This window comes from Balaenoptera acutorostrata, chromosome 9 (assembly GCF_949987535.1).
Source record: "Balaenoptera acutorostrata chromosome 9, mBalAcu1.1, whole genome shotgun sequence".
Classification (NCBI taxonomy): Eukaryota; Metazoa; Chordata; class Mammalia; order Artiodactyla; family Balaenopteridae; genus Balaenoptera; species Balaenoptera acutorostrata.
The window spans coordinates 85835345-85859220 of record NC_080072.1 but is presented as its reverse complement, the minus strand read 5'-3'; the positions used below and the strand labels follow the sequence as shown (position 1 = coordinate 85859220).

Sequence of the window (23876 nt, the reverse complement as noted above, 5' to 3'; positions counted from 1 at the left end):
GATAACATGACACTTTACATACAGATTCCTAAAGAGGCTACCAGAAAACTACTAGAGCTAATCAATGAACTTGGAAAAGTAGCAGGATACAAAATTAATGCACAGAAATCTCTTGCATTTTTATACTTTAATGATGAAAAATCTGAAAGAAAAAATAAGGAAACACTCCCATTTACAATTGCAACAAAAAGAATATAATACCCAGGGATAAAACTACCTAAAGAGACAAAAGACCTGTATGCAGAAAACTATAAAACACTGACGAAAGAAATTAAAGATGATACAGACAGAGAGATATACCATGTTCTTGGATTGCAAAAATCAACATTGTGAAAATGACTATACTACCCAAAGCAATCTACAGATTCAATGCAATCCCTATCAAACTACCAATGGTATTATTCACAGAACTAGAATAAAAAATTTCATAATTTGTATGGAAACACAAAAGACCCTGAATAGTCAAAGCAATGTTGAGAAAGAAAAATGGAGTTGGAGGAATCAGGCTCCCTGACTTCGGACTATACTACAAAGCTACAATAATGAAGACAGTATGGTACTGGCACAAAAACAGAAAATACAGATCAATTGAACAGGATAGAAAGCCCAGAGTTAAACACATGCACATATGGTCACCTTATCTTTGATAAAGGAGTCAAGCATATACAGTGGAGAAAAGACAGCCTCTTCAGTAAGTGGTGCAGTGAAAACTGGATGGCTACATGCAAAAGAATGAAATTGGGACACTCCCTAACACCATACACAAAAATAAACTCAAAATGGATTATAGACCTAAATGTAAGGCTAGACACTATCAGACTCTTAGAGGAAAACATAGGCAGAACACTGTTTCACATAAATCACTGCAAGATCCTTTTTGACCCACCTCCTAGAGAAATGGAAATAAAAACAAAAATAAATGAATGAGACCTAATGAAACCCAAAACTTTTGCACAGCAAAGGAAACCATAGACAAGATGAAAAGACAACCCTCAGAATGGGAGAAAATATTTGCAAATGAAGCAACTGACAAAGGATTCATCTCCAAAATTTACAAGCAACTCATGAAGCTCAATATCAAAAAAAAAAAAAAAGCCAATACAAAAATGGGCAGAAGACCTAAATAGACATTTCTCCAAAGAAGATATACAGATTGCCAACAGACACATTAAAGGAAGTTCAACATCACTAATCATCAGAGAAATGCAAATCAAACTACAATGAGGTATCACCTCACACCAGTCACAACGGCCATCATCAAAAAATCTACAAACAATAAATGCTGGAGAGGGTGTGGAGAAAATGGAACCCTCTTGCACTGTTAGTGGGAATGTAAATTGATACAGCCACTATGGAGAACACTATGGAGGTTCCTTAAACAACGAAAAATAGAACTACCACACAACCCAGTAATCCCACTACTAGGCATATAACCTGAGAAAACCATAATTCAAAAAGAGTCATGTACCACAATATTCATTGTAGCACTATTTACAACAGTTAGGTCATGGAAGCAACCTAAGTGTTCATCGACAGATGAATAGATAAAGAAGACATATATACAATGGAATATTACTTAGCCATAAAAAGAAATGAAATTGAGTTATTTGTAGTGAGGGATGGACCTAGAGTCTGTCATATAGAGTGAAGTAAGTCAGAAAGTGAAAAATAAATACATATGCTAACACATATATATGGAATCTAAAAAAAAAAAAAAACAGGTTCTGATGAACCTAGGGGCAGGACAGGAATAAAGATGCAGATGTAGAGAATGGACTTGAGGACATGGCGAGGGGGAAGGGTAAGCTGAGATGAAGTGAGAGTGTGGCATTGACATATATACACTACCAAATATAAAATAGATAGCTAGTGGGAAGCAGCCACATAGCACAGGGAGATCAGCTCAGTGCTTTGTGACCACCTAGAGGGGTGGGATAGGGAGGGTGGGAGGGAGATGCCAGAGGGAGGGGATATGGGTATATATGTATACGTATAGCTGGTTCATTTTGTTATACAGCAGCAACTAACACAACAATGTAACGCAGTTATACTCCAATAAAGATGTCAAAAAAATAAATAAAATAAAATAAAATTGTACACTCTCAAAAAAAAATACAATTCAATAATAGGGAGACAAAAACCACAATTAAAAATGAACAAAATATTTGACTAGACATACAACAACAACAAAAATATACCACTAGCTAATAAGCACAAGAAAAGATGCTTAACATCATTAGTCATTGGGGAAATGTACATTAAACGCCCATCACTCAGCACCCACTAGGATGGGTATGATCAAAAAGAGTGACAATATGAAGAGTTGGTGAGGATTTGAAGAAACTTAAACCCCCACACATTGCTGTTCAAATGTGAAATGGCACAGCCTCTTTGTTAAATAGTGTAGCAATTTCTTTAAAAAGTTAAACATATACTTATCATATGACATAGTAATTACTCTCCTAGGAATTGTCCCAAGAGAATGTAAATGTATGGAACAAAAACTTTTGCATGCATTGCAACAGTGTTCATAATAGCCAAAATGTGAAAACAATCCAGTGTCCGTCAGCTAATAAGTGGGTAAACAAAGTGTTGTATATCTATGCAATGGAACACTGTTCAGTACCAAAGAGGAACAAATTGCTCATACATGCTACGACATGAATAAACCTCAAAAACATTATGCCAGACAAAAAAAGACTACATATTTGTATGATTACATTTATTCCAAATGATATCTTATAGAGATGAAAGTAGACCAGTGGTTGCCTGGGGTTGGGAGTTAGAGCAGGGATTGACTGCAAATGGGCACAGGATACTTTGGGGTGATAAAGTGTTCTAAAACTGAATTGTTGTGATAGTTGCACAATTATATACATTTACTAAAAATAATTGCACTGTTTACTTATAAAAATGTTAATATAAATAAAGAGAGCACCATTAAAAATTGGGAGGTAGACAACACACTCAAAATAGCTCTTCAGATTTTAATTTACTGAATCTGAAAGCTACCAGCTAAAACAAAATGATTCTAAGTTAAATACAAAAGGAACAATTAAAGAAAGATTCTGAACAAGTTTTAACGAAAGGGGCTAATTTCCCACTCATCAGAACCTACACTAGAACTAAATAATGGTCTGATCTACAGTAGGGTCACTTTCTTTTGTTAAGTTCAGAGGTGCAGTCTTTCCTGCTAACAAAAATAAAAACATGGCAAAATGTACACTTTAAACATGAGGATTACTGTAAGGAATATATTATTGACCATGTAATCATCTACCCTGTCCTTTAAATATACAGAATACAGTAACTGTATAGTAACATAACACTTACTCTACAGTAATTTTAATATTACAGGCATTAAAAAAAATCAAGAAAGAAAGCCAGCATGAACCTCAGTAATATCTGCATCAGAATCTCAATTTGGAAGCAGTGAGATCAAGATGACAGAGTAAGAGGATGTGGAGTTCATTTCTCCCCACAAACACATCAAAAGTAAATATATATGTGGACCAATTCTCACTGAAAACTAACTGGAAACTAGCAGAAAGACTCCTGTTCAACCAAGACTGTAAGCAAGAAACATGTAATTGGGTAGGAAGGGAAGAATAGCAATTGGGTTGGGACCTGTGCCCTTGAGAGGGGACTCAGAGGAAAATGCAATTACTTGAACAGACACTCAGGTGAGTACCCTGGGGAGTGAGCAGGCAGAGCCACAGACTGGGCGTTCCAGTCCTGGGGCCTATGTGGAGAAGACACACCCCCTTGTATAGTTGGAGGTCCACTGCAACAAATAGAAGGGTAGGGAAAAGACTGGACTCTGCTCCTGAAAAGTGAACATATGCTGGCTAGCCCCCGAGGCAGGTCAGAGACAGGTCTGCTCTGGCAGCTGCTGGGGATCCTGCAACTGCCTCTCAGCATGCCCCAGCATGAGTCAAGTGAACACCCAGCCCCGCTTACTCCATGCCATGGCATGGCACTGCATCTAGGGTGGGAAGGACCAGAGAAGACTTGACCATGGGACATAGAGGCAACCCAGTCCCAGGGGGAGCTCAGGTGGGGCAGAGGTGGCCATTTTGGCACTTACTCAAGCAGCACCTCAGAAGCAGGACAGGTATCTGATGGCCTCCACTCAACCACAGCTAACCTTCCAACACACACCAGGAATCTACCCAGGAACCCATCAGCCCAGGAGAGAAGCTTCACACAGGATGGGGGTGGTGGAAGCAGAGGACAATGACCACCTGTGAGTGACAAAGGGGGCTTGCAGCAGAGGCTGCATCTCAGTACTGCTGTAGACACCTACACATGCTGCGCATCAGACCTCTGGCCCCGGACCCTACTACTTCAGCTCCTCTGAGGCAAAAGTCCCTGGGCAGAGAGAAGGAAAAAATACACACTTAAAAGGAACAGAGCCAGCTCAAGGTCAACCCTCAGGGCTTCTGCTCCAGGAACTTGAGATCAGACCCCCACCTCTGACAGGGCAGTGATGGCCACTGAACAGAGAAGAAGTCCCACCTCATGCCCAGTGCTGGCTCTAGCCCCTCTACCTGGATCACCATCCACTGTCAAGGTGATAGCCACCAGCACACACTGAGGAAAAACGTAATTGTTGTCCATGTCAAGTCCAGCCCTCCCATCAAAGGCCTTGGGCACACATAGTCTGCATAGAGATGATTCCACATAAGAAAATCCCTTCAAGACTGAAATAGGTAACTGTTTCAACTAAATTCATAGCAGTAGAGAAAGTTAACTAAAATGAAAAGGCAGAAGAACTACTCTCAATTGAAAGAGCAAGAGAAAACCATTGAAAAAATAAATAATGAAACAGAAATAAACAATTCACCGATAAAAAATTCAAAACATTGGTAATAAAAATGTTAACTGTATTAAGGAGAAGAAATTTTCTAAACAAGGAACTAGGAAATATAAAAAGACCCAATCAGAAATGAATAATTCAATAGCTGAAATAAAAAACACACTGCAAGAATGAATAGCAGACTAATTGATACAGAAGAACACATAAGTGATCTGAAACATAGAATAATAGAAATCACCCAATGAGAACAGCAGAGAGAAAAACTAATCAAAAAGGAAAAAAATCAATTTAAGAGATCTTTAAAATAACACTAAGCATTCCAAAATTTACATTACAGGTGTCCAGAAAAGGAAAAGAGGGAGAAGGGGATTGAAAATGTATTTGAAGAAATTATGGCTGAAAACTTCCCAAATCTAAAGAAGGAAACAGATATCCAGATACAGGAATCACAGAGAGTTCCAAACATGCTCAACCCAAAGAGACCTACACCAAGACATATCATAATTAAAATAGCAAAAGTTAAAGATAGAGAATTCCAAAGACAGCAAGAGAAAAACAAAGAATTATATACAATGAAACCCTCATAAGTATCAGCTAATTTCTCTGCAGAAATTTTACAGACCATAAGGTGTAGCAGGATATATTCGAAGTCCTGAAAGGGAAAAATCTGCAACCTGGGATACTCTACCCAGCAAGATTATCATTTAGAATAGGAGAAATTGAAAAAAAAAAAAAAGCAAAACTTCATATAAAAGCAAAAACTAAAAGAATTCATCAATACTAAACTTACCCTAAAAAAAAGTTGAAGGGTATTCCCTAAATGGAAAAGAAAGAATCTATAGGAAAGACAAATGTACTGTACAAATTGAAGATCAACCACTTAAATAAGCCAGTATTTAGATTAAAAGACAAAAAATTGTGAAAGCAACTATAACTACAATAAGCAGTTAAGGGATAAGCATGAAGGTGTAAAATGTGACATCAAAAACACAAAATTGGGGGAAGGGAATAAAAAAATGTAGATTTTTAAAAATGTGTTTGAGCTTAAATGACTACCAGTTTAAAACAAGTAAATATAATTATTGGTCAATATATGTGAATCCCATGATAACAACAAATTAAAAACCTACAGTTACATACACCAAAATCAAAAAGAAACACAAGCATGTTGCTAAAAAAAATCATCAAACCACAAGGGAAGAAACAAACAGAAGAAATGAACAAGGAAGAAAAACAACCAAAAAACAAGTAATAAAATAGCCATAATTACATACTATCAATAATTACTTTATATATCAATGGACTAAACCTCCATTCAAAAGACACAGGGTGGCTGACTGGATTGAAAACAAGACCCTTCAATATGCTGCCTACAATAGACACTTCAGGGTGAAAGACACACACTGAACTGAAAGTGAAAGGATGGAAAAAGTTATTTCATGTAAATGGAAATGACAAGGCAGCAGGGATGGCAATACTCATAGCAGACAAAATAGACTTAAAACAAGGGCTATAATAAAAGACAAAGAAGTGCATTATATAATGATAATGGGATTGATGCAAAAAGAGGATATTACACTCATTAACATATATGCACCCAATACAGGAACACCTAAATATAGAAAGCAAATACTAACAGGCATAAAAAGGAGAAATTGACAATAATACAATAAGAGTAGGGGACTTTAACACCCCACTGATATCAATAGACAGATCATCCAGACGGAAAATCAATAAGGAAAAAGTGTTCTTAAATGACACACTAGACCATTTGGACTTGATAACTACAGGACATAACATTCCAAAACAGCAGAATACACACTCTTTTCAAGTGAACATGGAATGTTCTCCAGGATAGATCACAAGCTAGGCCACAAAACCAGTCTCAACAAATTTAAGAATAGAAATTATATCAAGTAATTTTTTCTGACCATAAAGGTATGAAACTAGAAATCAACTACAGGAAGAAACATGGGAAAAACACAAACATGTAGAGATTAAACAACATGTAACTAAAAAGCTACTAGGTCAATGAAGAAATCTAAGAGGAAGTAAAAAGATAGCTCAAGACAAAGGACAATGGAAACACCACACTTCAAAACCTATGGGAACAATTCAGGAAAAAGACAAGGAGGCTCACTCTGACCACTTCTATTTAACACAGTATCAGAAGTCCTAGTGACACAATCAGACAAGGAAAAGAAATAAAAGGAATGCAAATTAGAAGGTAAAAAATTAAAACTGTCCCTATTTGCATATGATATGATTCTTTACATAGAACACCCTTAAGACTCCACCTAAAAACAATTAGAACTAATAAACTCAGCAAAGTTACAGGATACAAGAGCAACATACCGAAATCTGTTGCATTATATACACTAACAAGGAAAGATCAGAAAGAGAAAGTAAAAAAAAAAAAAAAAATCCCACTTAAAATTGCAGCAAAAAGAATAAAATAGCTAGGAATAAACTTAACCAAGGAGCTGAACAACTTATAGTCTGAAAACTATAAAACATTAATAAAGGAAACTAAAGATGATACAAAGAAGTGCAACGATATCCCATGCTCTTGGATTAGAAGAATTAATATTGTTAAAATGGCCATACTACCCAAAGCAATCTACAGATTTAACATAATCCCTATCAAAATACCTATGATATTTTCACAGAATTAGAACAAATGATTCTAAAATTCATGTGTAACCAAAAAAGACCCCAAATTGCCAAGGCAATCTTGAGAAATAAAGAACAGACCTGGAGATACCACCCTCCCAGACTTCAGATTATACTACAAAGTTACAGTAGTCAAAACAGCATACTACTAGCACAAAAACAGACACATAGATCAACTGAATAGAATAGAGAGTCCAGAAATAAACCCACACTATGACAGTCAATTAATCCATGACAAAGGAGGTAAGAATATACAATGGAGAAAAGACAGACTCTTCAACAAGTTGGTGTTGAAAAAACATGTAAAACAATGACATTAGAACATTTCCTCATACCATATACAAAAATAAACTCCAAAAATGAATTAAAGACCTAAATGTGAGACTGGAAACGATAAAACTCCTAGAAGAAAACATAGGCAGAACACTGACATAAATCGAGCAATATTTTTCTGGATCTGTTCCCTAAGACCAAAGAAATAAAAGCAAAAATAAACAAATGGGACCTAATAAAACTTAAAATTTTTTGCACAGCAAAGGAAACCATCAACAAAATGAAAATACGACCTACGGAATTAGAGGAAATATTTGCAAATTATATGTCCAACAAGGGGTTAATATCTAAAATATATAGACAGCTCATACATCTCAGTATCTAAAAAACAAGCAGCCCAATGAAAAAATAGGCAGAAAACCTGAAAAGACATGTTTTCTGAGAAGACATACAGATGGCCAACGGGACATGAAAAGATTCTCAACGTCACTACTTATTAGAGAAATGCAAATTAAAACGACAGAAAGATATCACCTCACACCTATCAGAATGGCTATCATCAAAAAGTCTACAAATAACAAATTTTGGAGAGGATGTGGAGAAAAAGGAACCATTGTAAACCATTGGTGGTAATGTAAATTGGTGCAACCACTATGGAAAACAGTCTGGAGGTTGCTCAAAAAACTAGAAATAGAATTATCATATGATCCACAATTCCACTCCTGGGTATATAAAAATGAAAACACTAATTTGAACAGATACATGCACCCCAATGTCCATAGCAGCACAATTTACAATAGCTAAGATATGGAAGCAGCTCAAGTGCCCATGAATAGAAGAATGGATAAAGAAGATATATACAGTGGAATATTACTCAGCCATTTAAAAATAAAATAAAATTCTGCCATTTGCAGCAATGTGGATGGACCTAGAGAATATTATGCTTAGTGAAATAAGTCAGACAAAGAAAGACAAATACTATATATCTCTTATATGTGGAGTCTTAAATATACTACAAACAAATGTATATGCAAATGAAAATAGACTCACACAGAAGGAAAAGAAACTAGTGGTTACCAAATGGGAGAGGGAAAGGGGAGGGGCAAATTAGGGGTACAGGATTAAGAGATAAAAACTACTATGTATAAAATAGATAAGCACCAAGGATATATTTTATAGCACAGGGAATTATAGCCATTATCTTGTAATAACTTTTAATGGCATATAATCGTAAAAATACTGAATCACGATGCTGTACACCTAAAACCAATATAATACTGTAAATCAACTATACTTCCATTAAAAAAAAAAAAAATCTCAATTTGTCTAACCTACTTTAAAAGGTAGTTTATGGTCAGGGAGAAATTCTAGAGAAAAAGAAACATAAAAATTAAAATTAAATATCTCATTTATAATTATAAGAGCAAAGAAAACTCCAGATAATTTTGATCGAAGTTATTGTACATCTATGTTCTATAGTGCTCATTTATAGAAAAAGTCCTAGTGTCATTTTGTCCATCACTAAAATATTGTTCAATATTTGAAATTCTCTAATAGAATATTATGATCTGAACAGAGAAGGAATGCTCATATTTTCCCAAATTAATTTTAAGTTGAAGTCAAATAATGTATTCTTAACAACTGGATGAAATTTCTCTCAACAGCGTCATCATGGATTGGTAAGATTAATAAATATATTTTAAACTTTTCAATCACCATGTCAGAAAAATGATGGGCACATGTCTAGAAAAGATAAAGGAGCATTTTGGAAACTGATTTGACCACAGAAAATCAGAGGTTAATTCTTCCTTTAGTCTTTTAAAATTACCTCCTGATATTTGTTTTGCAGCTTCTAATTAATAAGGCAAATGTGATGATATTTCTGGGGATTGAAAAAGAAATGTGTTGTTGTTATTATGCCTTTCCTAAGTTCTAACCTTGAGAACAAAAGCGAAGATGAATAGCATGCCATTGCTGTATCGTAGGGATGATGTATTTCAAATGCTGGACTCCTTCCACAATGCTCTTTGAAGCATTGTTACTAAGGAAAAAAAATGTTAAAGGAATTCATATTATTTATTGATTCTCAAATCCATTGCTGTTTCAGGTTTTGCCTAAGCTAACCAGTCCATTTTATTTTGGAAGCCACTGACACAACAAAGTGCTGTAACAAGTGAACATAAAATATATTAATAGGCACAGGTAATAAAAACTTGATTCCAAACTTTAGTGAATCTGAAAAGGAGACTAGGGGTTTTAAAACAATGATAGCCTATAAATAAAAAAGAAGATTCAAACAAAACCCCTACAGGATTTGTGACAAATGGTCTTCTAGTCATTATTAAGAAGAAAAACCCAAGTCGTATTTTGTGAAGATGTTAGGTAGAGTTGATATTTCTCTAAAATTATTCAACCTACTGATTTCCAGTACTAACTTCCATAAGGCAAGAAGAGAGGAGAATGGATAGGAGGAATGTTACAAGGGGAAAGGAACAATAATAATAATAATAGTGGTAGAAGTAACAATAACGAACATTTATTCAACACTTAACACTGAAGCCAAAGATATAATAAGAATTTTACATGGATTGTGTCATTTTATCTTCACAAATAACTTTCCGAGGTAGGCAGCCTAATTTGTCAGAGAATTATTCTAACTTAGTCTTGATAATAGGATGAGCTTTTCATGGTTGAAAAATCAGATCCCCTTTGCCTCTCTTTGAAAATGCATCAGATGCCTCTCACTGATATTTTTGCTTCTGGTAACAAACCCTTATGTCTTTATAACTCATTACTGCAGAATCGAGATGTAAATTCTTTGACACTAGGATGATGGCTACCTCACCAAATTGCTTACAAGAGTGTTCTACCTCTAGTTATATAATTAACACTAACTGACAACACAAAATGACAAAGATCATGGTTTAGCAAAAGCATTACAGTTCACTCTGCAAATGATTTACCATCATTCAGCTGTATGATTAGCTCTTGTTTTTGTTGTTTTTCTTTTTGATGGCAGGGGTGGTAGTCCATTGGTATTAAGTGCAGAGCTAAAATAGTTAAATTATGATGAAAGCCTTCACTGTAGACTAAAGAATAAATATCTTACATTATTGAAAATTAGAACTTTCTTATCAAAGCCCAATACAAAATTAGAAACTTCAGATAACACATGGAGTTATTAACAAGACCAGCAATTATGGGAAAAATAATGAATATCAAGGCCAAATTTATCAACAGGATCATAATTTTTAACCCTGATTTTCTTCTTTCCATGTTTTAGGAAACAATAAATTTGGAATTTGGAACATAATAATTCAAAAATATTACTCATCTGGTTAAGATTCCATGCCATAACTTTATTGACTATAACTTTATTTGGGCTAACTGTAGCCTCCCAAATGTCCCATTCTGGCAAACCCAGGTGAATAAGCAGAAATGCACAGAGAATGAGAGGATTGTCATCCCTATTCTAACTAAAAATTCTGCCTATTGTTTTATTTTTAAACTGCCACTAACATGTTTAAATTATAATTGCATCTTCTCAATGAGCACAGTTCCTTATTATTGGAACTGGCAGGGGGCCTTGACATCTGAGTCATCATTTCACTATGTCTATTTCTTACTGTGGTATACAAATTAAATAGACATACAAGAGGAAATATAGGGGGAAAAATCTGAAGCAGTAACTTTAAATTGAATTAACTGTTGTCAAATCTACAAAATATATAAAGCAATCAACATTGGTAATAATATATTCTACTTCAGCCACATTTTCAATAATATTAACTTCAATTCTAAGGCCAAAAATGCTTCAAACACTCCTAGCCAAACATTGTACTTCTATTAATCAAAACCAATAGCTTTAATATTCCCTAAATTTAAAAGATAGAATAATTCCAGTGTCTTCTCTCAAGAAGTGAACATGTTCTAAAGAAATGTCTCTTTTTCAACACTAAAATTTAATTAGAAGAGAAGTCTTGAGATAGTCACTTGATACATTGTTCTGCATATTAAGAAAATAATAGGATGTAAACCAGATGTTCCTAGATTATGAAATTTAGAACGTAACATATTCAAAATGTAGCTAGCTTTTTACCTATATTTATGCAATATTTAAGAATAAGGCAAGCAATCCCCACAATGTTGAAATCAGTCTTACTATTTCTTTCATAGTTTGACTTCAAACAGTGGAAATAGTCATGGATTTACAGTATCTGGTTTTTAGTGAGTCTTACCAGTTTTGTAATTACTATAGCTAGTATTAATAAATGTCTTCTTTTTATATGATGAAATAAATTCATGAAAGAGGCAGACACTATGCAAAATAGCTGGGAATAAGGCCAAATCTTTTTACATATATCCAGGGACCAGTAATTTTCTAAATGACACTCTAGGCTCTCTTGCCTAAATAATGACAAGTACTGCCATCATGTAATTTACTAAAATAATTATGTAATCTCCTAGTTTCCATCACCCATATCAAGTCCATAACCACTTACCTTGTCTTTATTCTCAGTGCCAGAAGCCTCAGGCTTGGTCCTAATCACAAATGGTGTGGACAGTCGCAGCAGAACCCTTTCGAAGGTGGCATTAACCTTTGGAGAAACAATCTCGAAGCAGTCCTCAAACCTGAGCACTTTGTGAGTGTCACATCGGAGCTGCTTCCTTAGGCCTTCCCCCAGCTGAAGGACTGTCATGTGGGGGTCAAACATCAAATGGAAAGGGAAGGCTCTGCAGAAGGTGTTGATGCTAATTCTGAGGTCCGCAGGAACTTGGGAGGTTCCCTGTGGAAGGTTCTTCATGATATTAGTATTTTCACATTGTTTGATAAGGAAAGTAAGACCACTACAATTGCCTGGGTTTGAACCATCAGAGCACAGTTTCTCATTTGCAACCTGGTCCACTTCTACATCCAGCTGATAGATTTTCTTTCCTGCAGCCTTAATCATTCCAAGCATTGCAAACCCCACGATGTGGTGAGGGTGGAAGTAGTGGAGCATAAGATTACCTTCAGGGAGCTCTTTGCATAGGAATGATGGTGACTCCAGAGTGGCCTGTTTTCCAAAAGAAGTTCTAATGTGTTCCAACAAAGCATCAAAGCCATTAAAAAAGTCCTGCAACGTGCCACCTACAGCTCGAAGGACTCTCTCATTTTCATCAAAGCATATATTAAAGAACTCCTCACCAAATCTTTCTTGAATTTCCTCAAACTTCAAACCTAGAGGTAAATGGAAGCAAATGTTAATAAAGTATAATACAAATAATTGAATTCACAGCTTTTTTAATGCTTACCAGAAGAGGCAACTAGTGAAAGAAGCAAGAGAGGTATTTCCCTTGGGTACACAAATTTCCCAAATAGGTTAAGTCATTCATTTTGAGTTAAAGAAAGTAAATTTCAGTTCATTCCCTGGATACTTCTAAGATGTTAATGAGCATAAATTTTTTGTTGTTGTTTTTAAATAGACTTTATTAGTACAATTTTAGATTCATAGCAAAACTGAGCAGAATATAAAGATATTCTCCAAGTACCCCCTGCCCCCCCACACACAACCCCCTCCCCCCTGGCAACTACTGATATTGTGCACTACAGTGGTACATTTGTTACAATCAATGAACCTACACCGACATAACATTATCACCCAAAGTTCATAGTTTACATTAGGGTTCACTCTTGGTGTTGTATATACTTGAGTTTTGACAAATGTATAGTAACATGTGCCCACCATTATAGTATCATACAGAGTAGTTTTGCTGCCCTAAAAATCCTCTGTGTGCCACCTATTCATTCCTCCCTCCCCTCAAACCCTGGAGCATGAAGTTTTTAAATGCTGCTAATCTAGCTGTTCTGTTTTCTTTTCAATACTATACTCCATTTGCTGTAATTATCATGAATAATATATTTTCCTTAACAATTTCCCTCATCGTTAAAGAATTTTAAGAGGCTATTATAAAGTTGTTTATTATGTCCATTCAATATTACTATTTTACTTATCACAATTCACTTGTTAAGTAGGAAATATAACCAGAGAGGGAATCTATGGTACATGAGCAGAGAAAGGCATCAGGTTATCTTGCATAAACAGAAGTGCTTAAATTAGTAATCTCTGAGAAAATCATGCAGGTCAGCTAGACCCCAGAAAGTGAGAGACAAAACAAGGAATTAAAACTGTGGAATGATTTGCATTCATTCTTTCACTCACAAAAATGAGAGCAGACAAAAGTAGAGTAGGAATCTGACCAGACAGAGTTAAAAGTCTTTAAGTTTTCTCGGTTCATACTTATTCCCAGATGCCATGGCAAAAGGAAATCTACCTTATAATAATGGTTATAATAATAAATAAATAAATAAACAAACACACACAATGCATTATATAGTAATTAGAAGCAGGATCACACGTAATCTAGTTAGATCCACCCTTGAGGAAGAATACAGCACAGATAAAAGAGTTGAGTCTGTATCCTAAAGAAAGCTTCTATGTAGAGTCACCCTAGTGCTTCTCCTTTGACTTTGGCTGAAATCAGTACATGTAGTTTACATATTCACATTTTATTTCATTATCTATCTCATCTTATAAGGAGGTCCTGAAAACCAGACAGGAAAAGACAGGTCATTTTGTTAGTGTCCTGTTAGAATGCAAAGTAGTCTAGGCTGCCTATGGCTTAGTTTGTTGTTCCTACTTTATTATTCCCTATGAGTTCTCCCCATCCAGAAGTGAGGGGATAAAACAGAGTCAATAATATTGTTTTAAAATAGAGTCCAAACACATCAAATATTTTTTGAGAGCTTACCATAGAGTCTAAATATTGTGGAAGCCAAGTTAAGAAGTTAGTTTGACAAAGAAGTTCTTAAAATCCATGTGAAATGAGAAGTAGAAAATTTAAGTGAAAATCAGTCCCGTTATTAAGAAGCATTTCACATTAATTTTAGTTTCATAGATCTGATGTTCAAGAGAAGCTGAGAAAGTCACCTACTAGGATAAAAACGTCACTACTCATCTCACATTGTAATGTTACAAGATTGAACTTCAACATATGTTGCATTCACTAACAATAATGCCAGCCAGAATTGATTATAATAGCAGTTTTCTAACTAGTTCCCTGGTGTGAAAGAGAGAAAACAAGATAGATGATATCCACTGCAATTTGGCTCCTGTTCCAACTGCTCCATTAAAACTGCTTTTGTAATTATTTAAATCAATATATCCTGTTTTGTCATTTTATTACTTAACTTGTTTTCTTTTTCCTTTAGTTTGATAGTGTTCATCAACTCTTCCTCCTAAATTGCTATTCTCTTGGATTATAAACGATTCTCTCCTGGTTTAATTACTAGCTGTCTGAAAAGCCCTTCACTAAAAGTTCTTCCTATACAAAATCCTTACATCACCATCACTATACTGTAACTAAAAATTTCTAATACATACAAATTAAACTTACGCCCCTTCAATGGCAATATTCTTTGTGGCTATTAATTTTTAATTATGAAATTCTTATTAAAAACTAAATTCAGAATAAATAAAAATTCCTATAATCTGACTATATTTGCTGAACAACAAAATTCCATGTGCCACTGAAAATATTCCATGGATTGCTTCTATACTTTGAAGAGTTGTGTCTTAAGGGACTTAGGGTCTTTATGCACAGATGAGAAAAAGAGAATTTCTTCTAACTCGCATTTTTCATAACATTAAAAATGCCTTCACAGTTATTAAGAGCACAGATATAATACAGTAAGCTTATGTCTTATTTCCAAATGTCATAATCCCAAAGAATCATCCAGAAAATAACAAGTAAGTAAATTCACCAGAGGCAACAAAATTAAAACTACTTGTGAGTACAGCAGTCTATCAACTAGAAATCCTTGCTGCTTTAAAAAGCACTTCTGGACCTAAGATACAATGGTTATTAAGTCTCAAATGATAATGCTAAAGCCTACCAGGGTGCTAAAGTGACTTATATCAATAAAGAAAAACTAAATTATTTTTAATATTATATGCAAATACTATACATGGCAATTCTATATACACCACAGTATTCAATTAACTAATAAATATTTTTGGTCTCACAATTGTTAAACTGTGCAAGCTGAGAAAAGAAAAAAATTCTTAGAGCTTGAAAAATTAGAACTAGGGAATGATCACTTCAACTTTTGCAAATATGCTATGAATCAATACCCAAGACTTCCACTTTAAACATCTCAAAATTTAGAAAGCACAGAGAAAGTAGTTTAGCTCAGTCTCACTCCCAAGGTTCCACTTATAATTGATGCAAACCCCCTACTTCCAGTAAATCACTTGAAACATAGAAACAATGCTCATCTGCTCTTACCACAAGAAGCTTGACATTTGGGTATATAAAAATACATTTCTTAAGGAGGCAAAACTTACAATAAAACTGCTTTCATTAGCAGGTAAATTAAAAGAATTTTAAAATACTATTAATTCATCCCTTCAAAAAAATGAATAGCTGACATCCTTTAACATCCATGACATTCAGTTCATCCTTTAACTGAAAATGAAATAGTGTGTTCATTCATGACATGAATCTTTTGTCCCTTATCCAACTTCACACTGTGCACCTCTTGAGGGCATATATGTCTGCATACCTATCACTAGCATAATGCCTGGCACATGGAGACTAAGTATTCATTCATAGAAACTAAACATTCATCTAGAATCAAGCTTTTAAAGCTACAGTTGTGTCACACCAAAGGATACCAAGACAACTAGACACATCCTTTTCTCTCATAGGCCCCCACAGATAATTAAATTACAAATGATTGGGCTATAACAGAGGCATACAGGAACTATGACAGTATGGGAAAAAGAACTTTCTCCTCAGGGAGATAAAGTTTGAAAGATAATTTGAAGAAAAAGTAGGCATTCAAAAAGCCAACAAGGAAGGAAGGAGCACTCTAACAGATGGACAGTAATGAAATATGAATAAAGCAGGGAGGTGAAAGAGCCCAGCAGAGTCAGGGAAGAGCAAGTAGTAAGTGCATAATGGCTGTGGAGCAGGGGTGGTGGGATGAGCTGCTAATCAATCAGCAATGTAGAAGTTGGACTTAAGTGTGACAAGACCAGAGTCAAAGATAACAGCCAAAGAGATGCTGCAGTGTCTCTATAAGGTTATATTGATTGAATTAGGTAGTTCCAGTAAGAATGGAGAAATCAGTGCCAAGCAGTGTGTCAAACATTTTCGTATATTACTTTAACATTTTAAAAATTCCTATCAAGTGGATATTTTTAATTGCACCCATTTTAAAGGTGAGGAATGTTAAGAAATTTGCCCATGTTCACCCAATTGTAGGTAGCAGAGCCAGGTCTCAAAGTGAAGTCTGTCTAAAACTAGATCTTGTGTAATAAATACTGTGTGATAATGTGCACAGTATTAAATGAGTAAAACATCTGCATGAGTGAAAAATGCATGTCTTGCCCATTGAAATATCATCAATGCCTAGCATTCTGCCTGACATTTATGGGCGCTCAATAAATAATAGCTGGATGTCGGGTGAGTTAATGCATAATTGAAGTCAATAGAAAGGAGCTACAAGGAGCAGTCAATGGCTATCAAATGCCACAGAGGTCAAGGAAGAAAACTTTAAATTGGATTGGTCAGAACTTCAGGGACCTTTGACAGAGCAATTTCAGTGGGGAGGTGGAGGCAAAAGACTGAGTATAATGGGTTGAGGAGGGTGGGACAAATGAAGAAACAGAATATTAATTTTCAGCTGTATTAATAATATTATTGGAAGGCTAAAATTACTTATTTTATAAAATTGTTTTTAAAAAATCTGGCCTCCATGCTTGGAAAGGGAAATGTTGCCTTCATTGAGAACTGAGTGAATAGAGAAAGGTATGACATGAAAGATATAGCACTGACTGGGGTCCTGGATCCTCTGGGGGAAGATTTATTAATAAAAGAGGGAAATTTGTGTCTTCCTAGGTCCAGAGGCCATCCTTATCACCCAGCAAATGTATCAGTCTCCACTAACATGGGAAAATACCAAAGCGGAAGGCATTTCTTCAAGTTGCTTAAACTTCAACCAAGGAGCTGAATACCTACCAACTTATCACTTCTGTGAACTGTGGACCTCCATAATTATTTTTTGATTAATTACTTAGGTTTCATCAACCTAATATCTAAGTAATATAACTCAATCACAATAGTATCTCAAGTTCAAAAGATTTCAACATTTTAAGTAAATAATTATCCTTTTAGACAAACAATTATTTTTCCAGCTTTATTGAGATATAACATGGTGTAAGTTTAAGGTACACAATGTGTTAATTTGATACACTTAAATATTGCAAAATGATTAGCATCGTACCATTAGTTTACACCTCCATCACTTCACATAATTACCATTTCTTTTTTTGTGGTGAGAACATTCAAAATCTGCTCTTAACTTTCAAAGTATAATGCACAATTGTTAACTATAATCACAAGGCAGTGCATTAGATCTCCAGAACTTAGTCATCTTCTAACTGGAAGTTAGAACATTTCCCTATTTCCCCCAGCCCCAGGTAACCACCATTCTACTCTCTATGAGTTTGGCTGTTTCAGATTCCACATATAAGTGACAGCATACAGTATTTGTCAAGAAAAAATTATTTTATCTAGCAAGACCATAAGATGTTTCTCAACTATGTTTGAAACCCAGATGACACTTTTATAAGAATATAATTCTAGTGCCATGCCAATCTACAAATAAATAGTTAGTCTCTGCCTCCAGAGATTTAAGGGTAAATATTACATATGTCTAAATAATAACAAAGAAGAAAGGCTGAAAAGAAATCCCACTGCCCAAATCGTAATTTTAAGGGAAATTGTTTTGAATCTGAGCTATCAATACAGTCTCATTTGAATCTTGGTGAGGTGAGATGAAACGTTTGTCGTTAGAGTACTTTAGTTAAATATGTAAAACTGTTGGGATAATAGTAAAAAGAAAGATTCTTATCAATTTTGCTCTTAATCTATGAAGGGTTAAACTACAATTTTCTACCATTTTAGAGGCATTTAATTCTCCTCCTTTTATTGCATTTGTGGCATCCTGTCCCTCTCCAAAAAAGAACACAGCATAAGTCATATATTTATTTTTAAGTGTAGGTGAACTAAATTAAATTTTCCTTAATATTTTAAAAATTTTATTATATAATTAAAAATAGCAGGACACATATTCAGATTTTAAAAACAGGGTTTTAACATCTTTGAGCTAACAAAGAATTTGCTAAGCATAGCATTAGAGGAAACCCTCTAACACATTTAAGATTAATTCTTGAATACCCAAAGGAATATTTATTATTGTAAGTGTAGTAAGTGCTTCAGGCACAAAAATATTTGTGATGGTTAAGTTTACAGTTTGTAATTTTGAGACTATGCTAAGGTATGCTTTAAAATATACACAGGACAAAAAATAAATAAAATAAAATAATAAAGTAAACATAGGGCAAAAATTTTAAGTTAGAAACATGGCATAATGGAGATGATGCCAAACCCTGAGTACTGGGAGTACTTTTTCACCCAGAAACTATATCTAAAAAGCAGAGCATCATAAAAGTACACTCCAACAGTATCAGTTGGTACTCCTTGCTTTCAAATAGCAAAGCACATATTTGTGCCTTTCTTATAAAATACCAGATATCCCCTTGTATTATAAATATTTGTCTATGATCCTTCTGTTGACCATAAATAGCTTTAGTAGGACAACTCATGAAATGTATGATCTCTAGAAACAGTGTGATCTAGAAAGAGAAAAAGAAACCAATGGAGGAAGGACTATAACTAAAACAATAATAGAAATTTCCCTGAACTGTAGAAAATCTTGAATCAACTGATAGAAAAGGCACAAGTTCCAGCCAAGACTGGTAAGAAAACACACACACATACACACATACAAAAACCTAAGCACATCTGGTTAAATTCCTGAAATACAAGAGATAAAATCTTTTAAGTTGCAGGAAAGAACAAATAATTTTCAAAAAACTTAAAAAAAAAAGTTCTTCTTATTTGCAATTCTGTAAGCTAGATGATGGTGGAATAATATATGTGGAATACTGAGAGAATTTAAATCTAAGAATTCATTACCCAGCCAAGATATCTGGCAGATTCAGAAACAATATGACTCAGTGAAACACCTGAGGAAAATAATTGAGAAAACACTTTAACCAAACAACAAATGAAACAGAGGAGTCCTGGTAAGAGAAAATGGGAAAAGTAAAAACATCAAGGAGAAATGAACCTTGCAACACACACACACACACACACAGGTGTGTGTGTGTGTGTATGTGTCAATGACAGATTTCTTTTGCAAATTTGTAATATAAATGTAAATTAAAATTACTGAAATAGAGAGAAAGGGAAACTATTGACAACTGCAAGGCAAATTTTATTGAAAATCTGGAACTAAACAATCTCAGCAAAAGCCAAGAGTTAGGAGGCTAGGGAGAAACAGTGGGGAGGGGGAAAGGAGAAAATGTTCTAACAGCACTCTAAAGGTCTCTTCCAAATGGGATATGGTAATTAGAGAAAAAAATACATTCTTAGTAAGGAAATAAGTGACATTTTGTTTTAAAATAATGAAAAAACACATGGATCTAATTTTAGTAACAAGAAAGGGAAGCTAACCAATAATGAAATGGGAAAGCAGAAGAGAACTTTCAAACTACAAAGGTTAAAAAAATTTTATATTCACCATGATCAAAATAGCAAAAATAAGAAAAAGAAAAAACAATGTAAAATGAATAATTATCATAAATCAAGATGGAAGAAAGAAAGTCAGTAAATTATGCATTTCCTTAAGTGTAAACAAATAAATACCATCAAATGTCAGAAATTCTCACCCCATATATAAGAATTGCATATCTATAAAACAACTTATAAAAGGTGATTTTTAAAAAAAGTTTGAAAATAAATGTTAGGCAAAAATTTCCAGGAAACTACAAGAAGAAAATAAGCAAGGAAGGAGTAGTATTAATATCAAACAAGATGGAATTAAGGTTAAAAGCGCTAATCAGGATAAAGAGAGACATTATACAAAACAAATCACAATTTACAAAGAAGACCTAAGAGACATGAAACTGCAACATTGTAACTAAATATACAAAGTATTAGTAATTAGAAATTGATGGCTAATGAGCAAGGGATTTCTTTATGGAGTGATAAAAAATGTTCTAAAATTGATCATAGTGATAGTTGCACAACTTTACGAGTATTCTAAAAACACACTGAGGTATGCACTTTAAATGGGTGATTGTATGGTATGTGAATTATGTTTCAATATACCCATTACACATTTTAAAAGCTAATAAAAAATCTAATTTTACTCTAATGAAAAAACTCTAGACAATTATAGAGGAAACTATAGTAGGATTATAGTGAGAAACTTTAATATATCTCTCTCAGAATCAGATGGATCTGACAGACAAAAAAAGCAAAGTCATAGAGAAATTAAATAAAAATAAATACAACAAAACAATCAACAAAAGAAAAATGTAATAAAAATAAAATGTCATTAGTAAATTTTAATGTGCCTTTTTCAGAATCAAAAGATCAAAGATTAAAAAAGCAAAGTCATAAATTAAATAAATCTCAACAACAATAAAAATAAAAAATTCAGAGGAAAAATGAAATTTAAATAAAATTTAATAACAAAAGCAATAAATGTACACATGTGTGTATGTATATACACATGCATGCATGTTTATAGTATATGAAGATATTACAAAAATTGCTCAAGTACTTCGCCACAAAATTTCCATAATATGTTTTTTTTTCATTTTTTTGGTTTTTTTCAAATTATTTATTTATTTATTTATTTACTTATGGCTGTGTTGGGTCTTCGTTTCTGTGCGAGGGCTTTCTCTAGTTGCGGCAAGTGGGGGCCGCTCTGCATCGCAGTGCACGGGCCTCTCACTATCGCAGCCTCTCTTGTTGCAGAGCACAGGCTGCAGATGCACAGGCTCAGTAATTGTGGCTCACGTGCCTAGCTGCTCTGCGGCATGTGGGATCTTCCCAGAACAGGGCTCAAACCCGTGTCCCCTGCATTGGCAGGCAGATTCTCAACCACTGCACCACCAGGGAAGCCCCATAATATGTTTTCAAGGAAAGATTTTGCAGATCACATTTTCTAATAATAATACAAATAATAATAATAATAACAGTACAGCTACATGTAAAAGAATGAAATTAGAACACTCCCTAACACCATACACAAAAATAAACTCAAAATGGATTAAAGACCTACATGTAAAGCCAGACACAATAAAACTCTTAGAGGAAAACATAGGCAGAACACTCTATGACATAAATCACAGCAAGATCCTTTTTGACCCAGCACCTAGAGAAATGGAAATAAAAACAAAAATAAACAAATGGGACCTAATGAAACTTAAAAGGTTTTGCACAGAAAAGGAAACCATAAACAAGACGAAAAGATAACCCTCAGAATGCGAGAAAATATTTGCAAATGAAGCCACTGACAAAGGATTAGTCTCCAAAATTTACAAGCAGCTCATGCAGCTCAATATCAAAAAACAGCCCAGTCCAAAAATGGGCAGAAGACCTAAATAGACATTTCTCCAAAGAAGATATACAGATATCCAACAAAGACATGAAAGGATGCTCAACATCACTAATCATTAGAGAAATGCAAATCAAAACCACAATTAGGTATCTCCTCACACCAGTCAGAATGGCCATCATCAAAAGATCTACAAACAATAAATGCTGGAGAGGGTGTGGAGAAAAGGGAACCCTCTTGCACTCTTGGTGGGAATGTAAATTGATACAGCCACTATGGAGAACAGTATGGAGGTTCCTTAAAAAGCTAAAAATAAAAATACCATATGACCCAGCAATCCCACTCCTGGACATATACTCTGAGAAAACCATAATTCAAAAAGAGTCATGTACCACAATGTTCACTGCAGCTCTATTTACAATAGCCAGGACATGGAAGCAACCTAAATGTCCATCGGCAGATGAATGGATAAAGAAGATGTGGCACATGTGTACAATGGAATATTAGCCATAAAAATAAACGAAATTGAGTTATTTGTAGTGAGGTGGATGAACCTAGAGTCTGTCATACAGAGTGAAGTAAGTCAGAAAGAGAAAAACAAATACCGTATGCTAACACATATATATGGAGTCTTAAAAAAAAAAGGTTCTGAAGAACCTAGGGGCAGGACAGGAATAAAGACGCAGGCATAGAGAATGGACTTGAGGACATGGGGAGGGAGAAGGGTAAGCTGAGATGAAGTGAGAGGGTGGCATGGACTTATATATACTACCAAATGTAAAATCGATAGCTAGTGGGAAGCAATCGCATAGCACAGGGAGATCAGCTCAGTGCTTTGTGACCACCTAGAGGGGTGGGATAGGGAGGTTGGGAGGGAGACACAAGAGGGAGGAGATATGGGGTTATATGTATATGTATAGCTGATTCACTTTTTTATAAAGCAAAAACTAACACACCATTGTAAAGCAATTATACTCCAATAAAGATGTTAAAAAATAATAATAATAAACACATATGTGAGAAAAAGGTAACCAAAAATTGTATCTATTTGGAAGTTAAACAGTACCCTTCCTTGTATGAAAAAGAAAAAATTGAAATTATAACTTCTAGAAATCAATGAAAAGGAAACTAATTCGTTCAAAATCCTATGAGGCACAACAAAAACTGTGCTCAAACAAAAATATATGTCATAAATACTTTCAGCAACAAAAAAATAAGTAAATAAAAACTTTCAATTAAGAAAATTAAGTTTAAAATTAAACTATAAAAGCTGAAATTAGTAGATTAGAACTAAATTAGGAGTGAGAAAGAAGATATAGTATATATTAAAGAGAAATAGAGGAATCAAAATAGGACCATACAACGTTCTGCCAACAAATGTGTAAATGTAATATAAATAGATAATTTTTCATCAAAACATAAATGACAAAAATTGACCCAAGAAGAAATGAGTTTTGGATAGCCTTTAAGAAAATTGATAATTCCAAAGTGATTTAAATATTTCCAGGCCATAGAAAACAATTAAAACTACTCAATTCTTCGTATTAAGCCCACATAACTTTAATGCCAAAACTTGATACAGTATACTAA

The 23876-nt window shown here is 34.4% G+C and overlaps 1 protein-coding gene across 1 annotated transcript in view; it reads right to left on the bottom strand.

Annotated features, from left to right (window-relative positions):
- The window catches only part of GUCY1A2 (guanylate cyclase 1 soluble subunit alpha 2), a 428733-nt gene that overhangs the window by 311631 nt on the left and 93226 nt on the right, over window positions 1-23876 (bottom strand). Inside the window, exon 4 of the mRNA XM_057552036.1 lies at window positions 12268-12986. Within this exon, the coding sequence (XP_057408019.1) occupies window positions 12268-12986 (719 nt within the window). The remainder of the gene's footprint in view (window positions 1-12267; window positions 12987-23876) is intronic.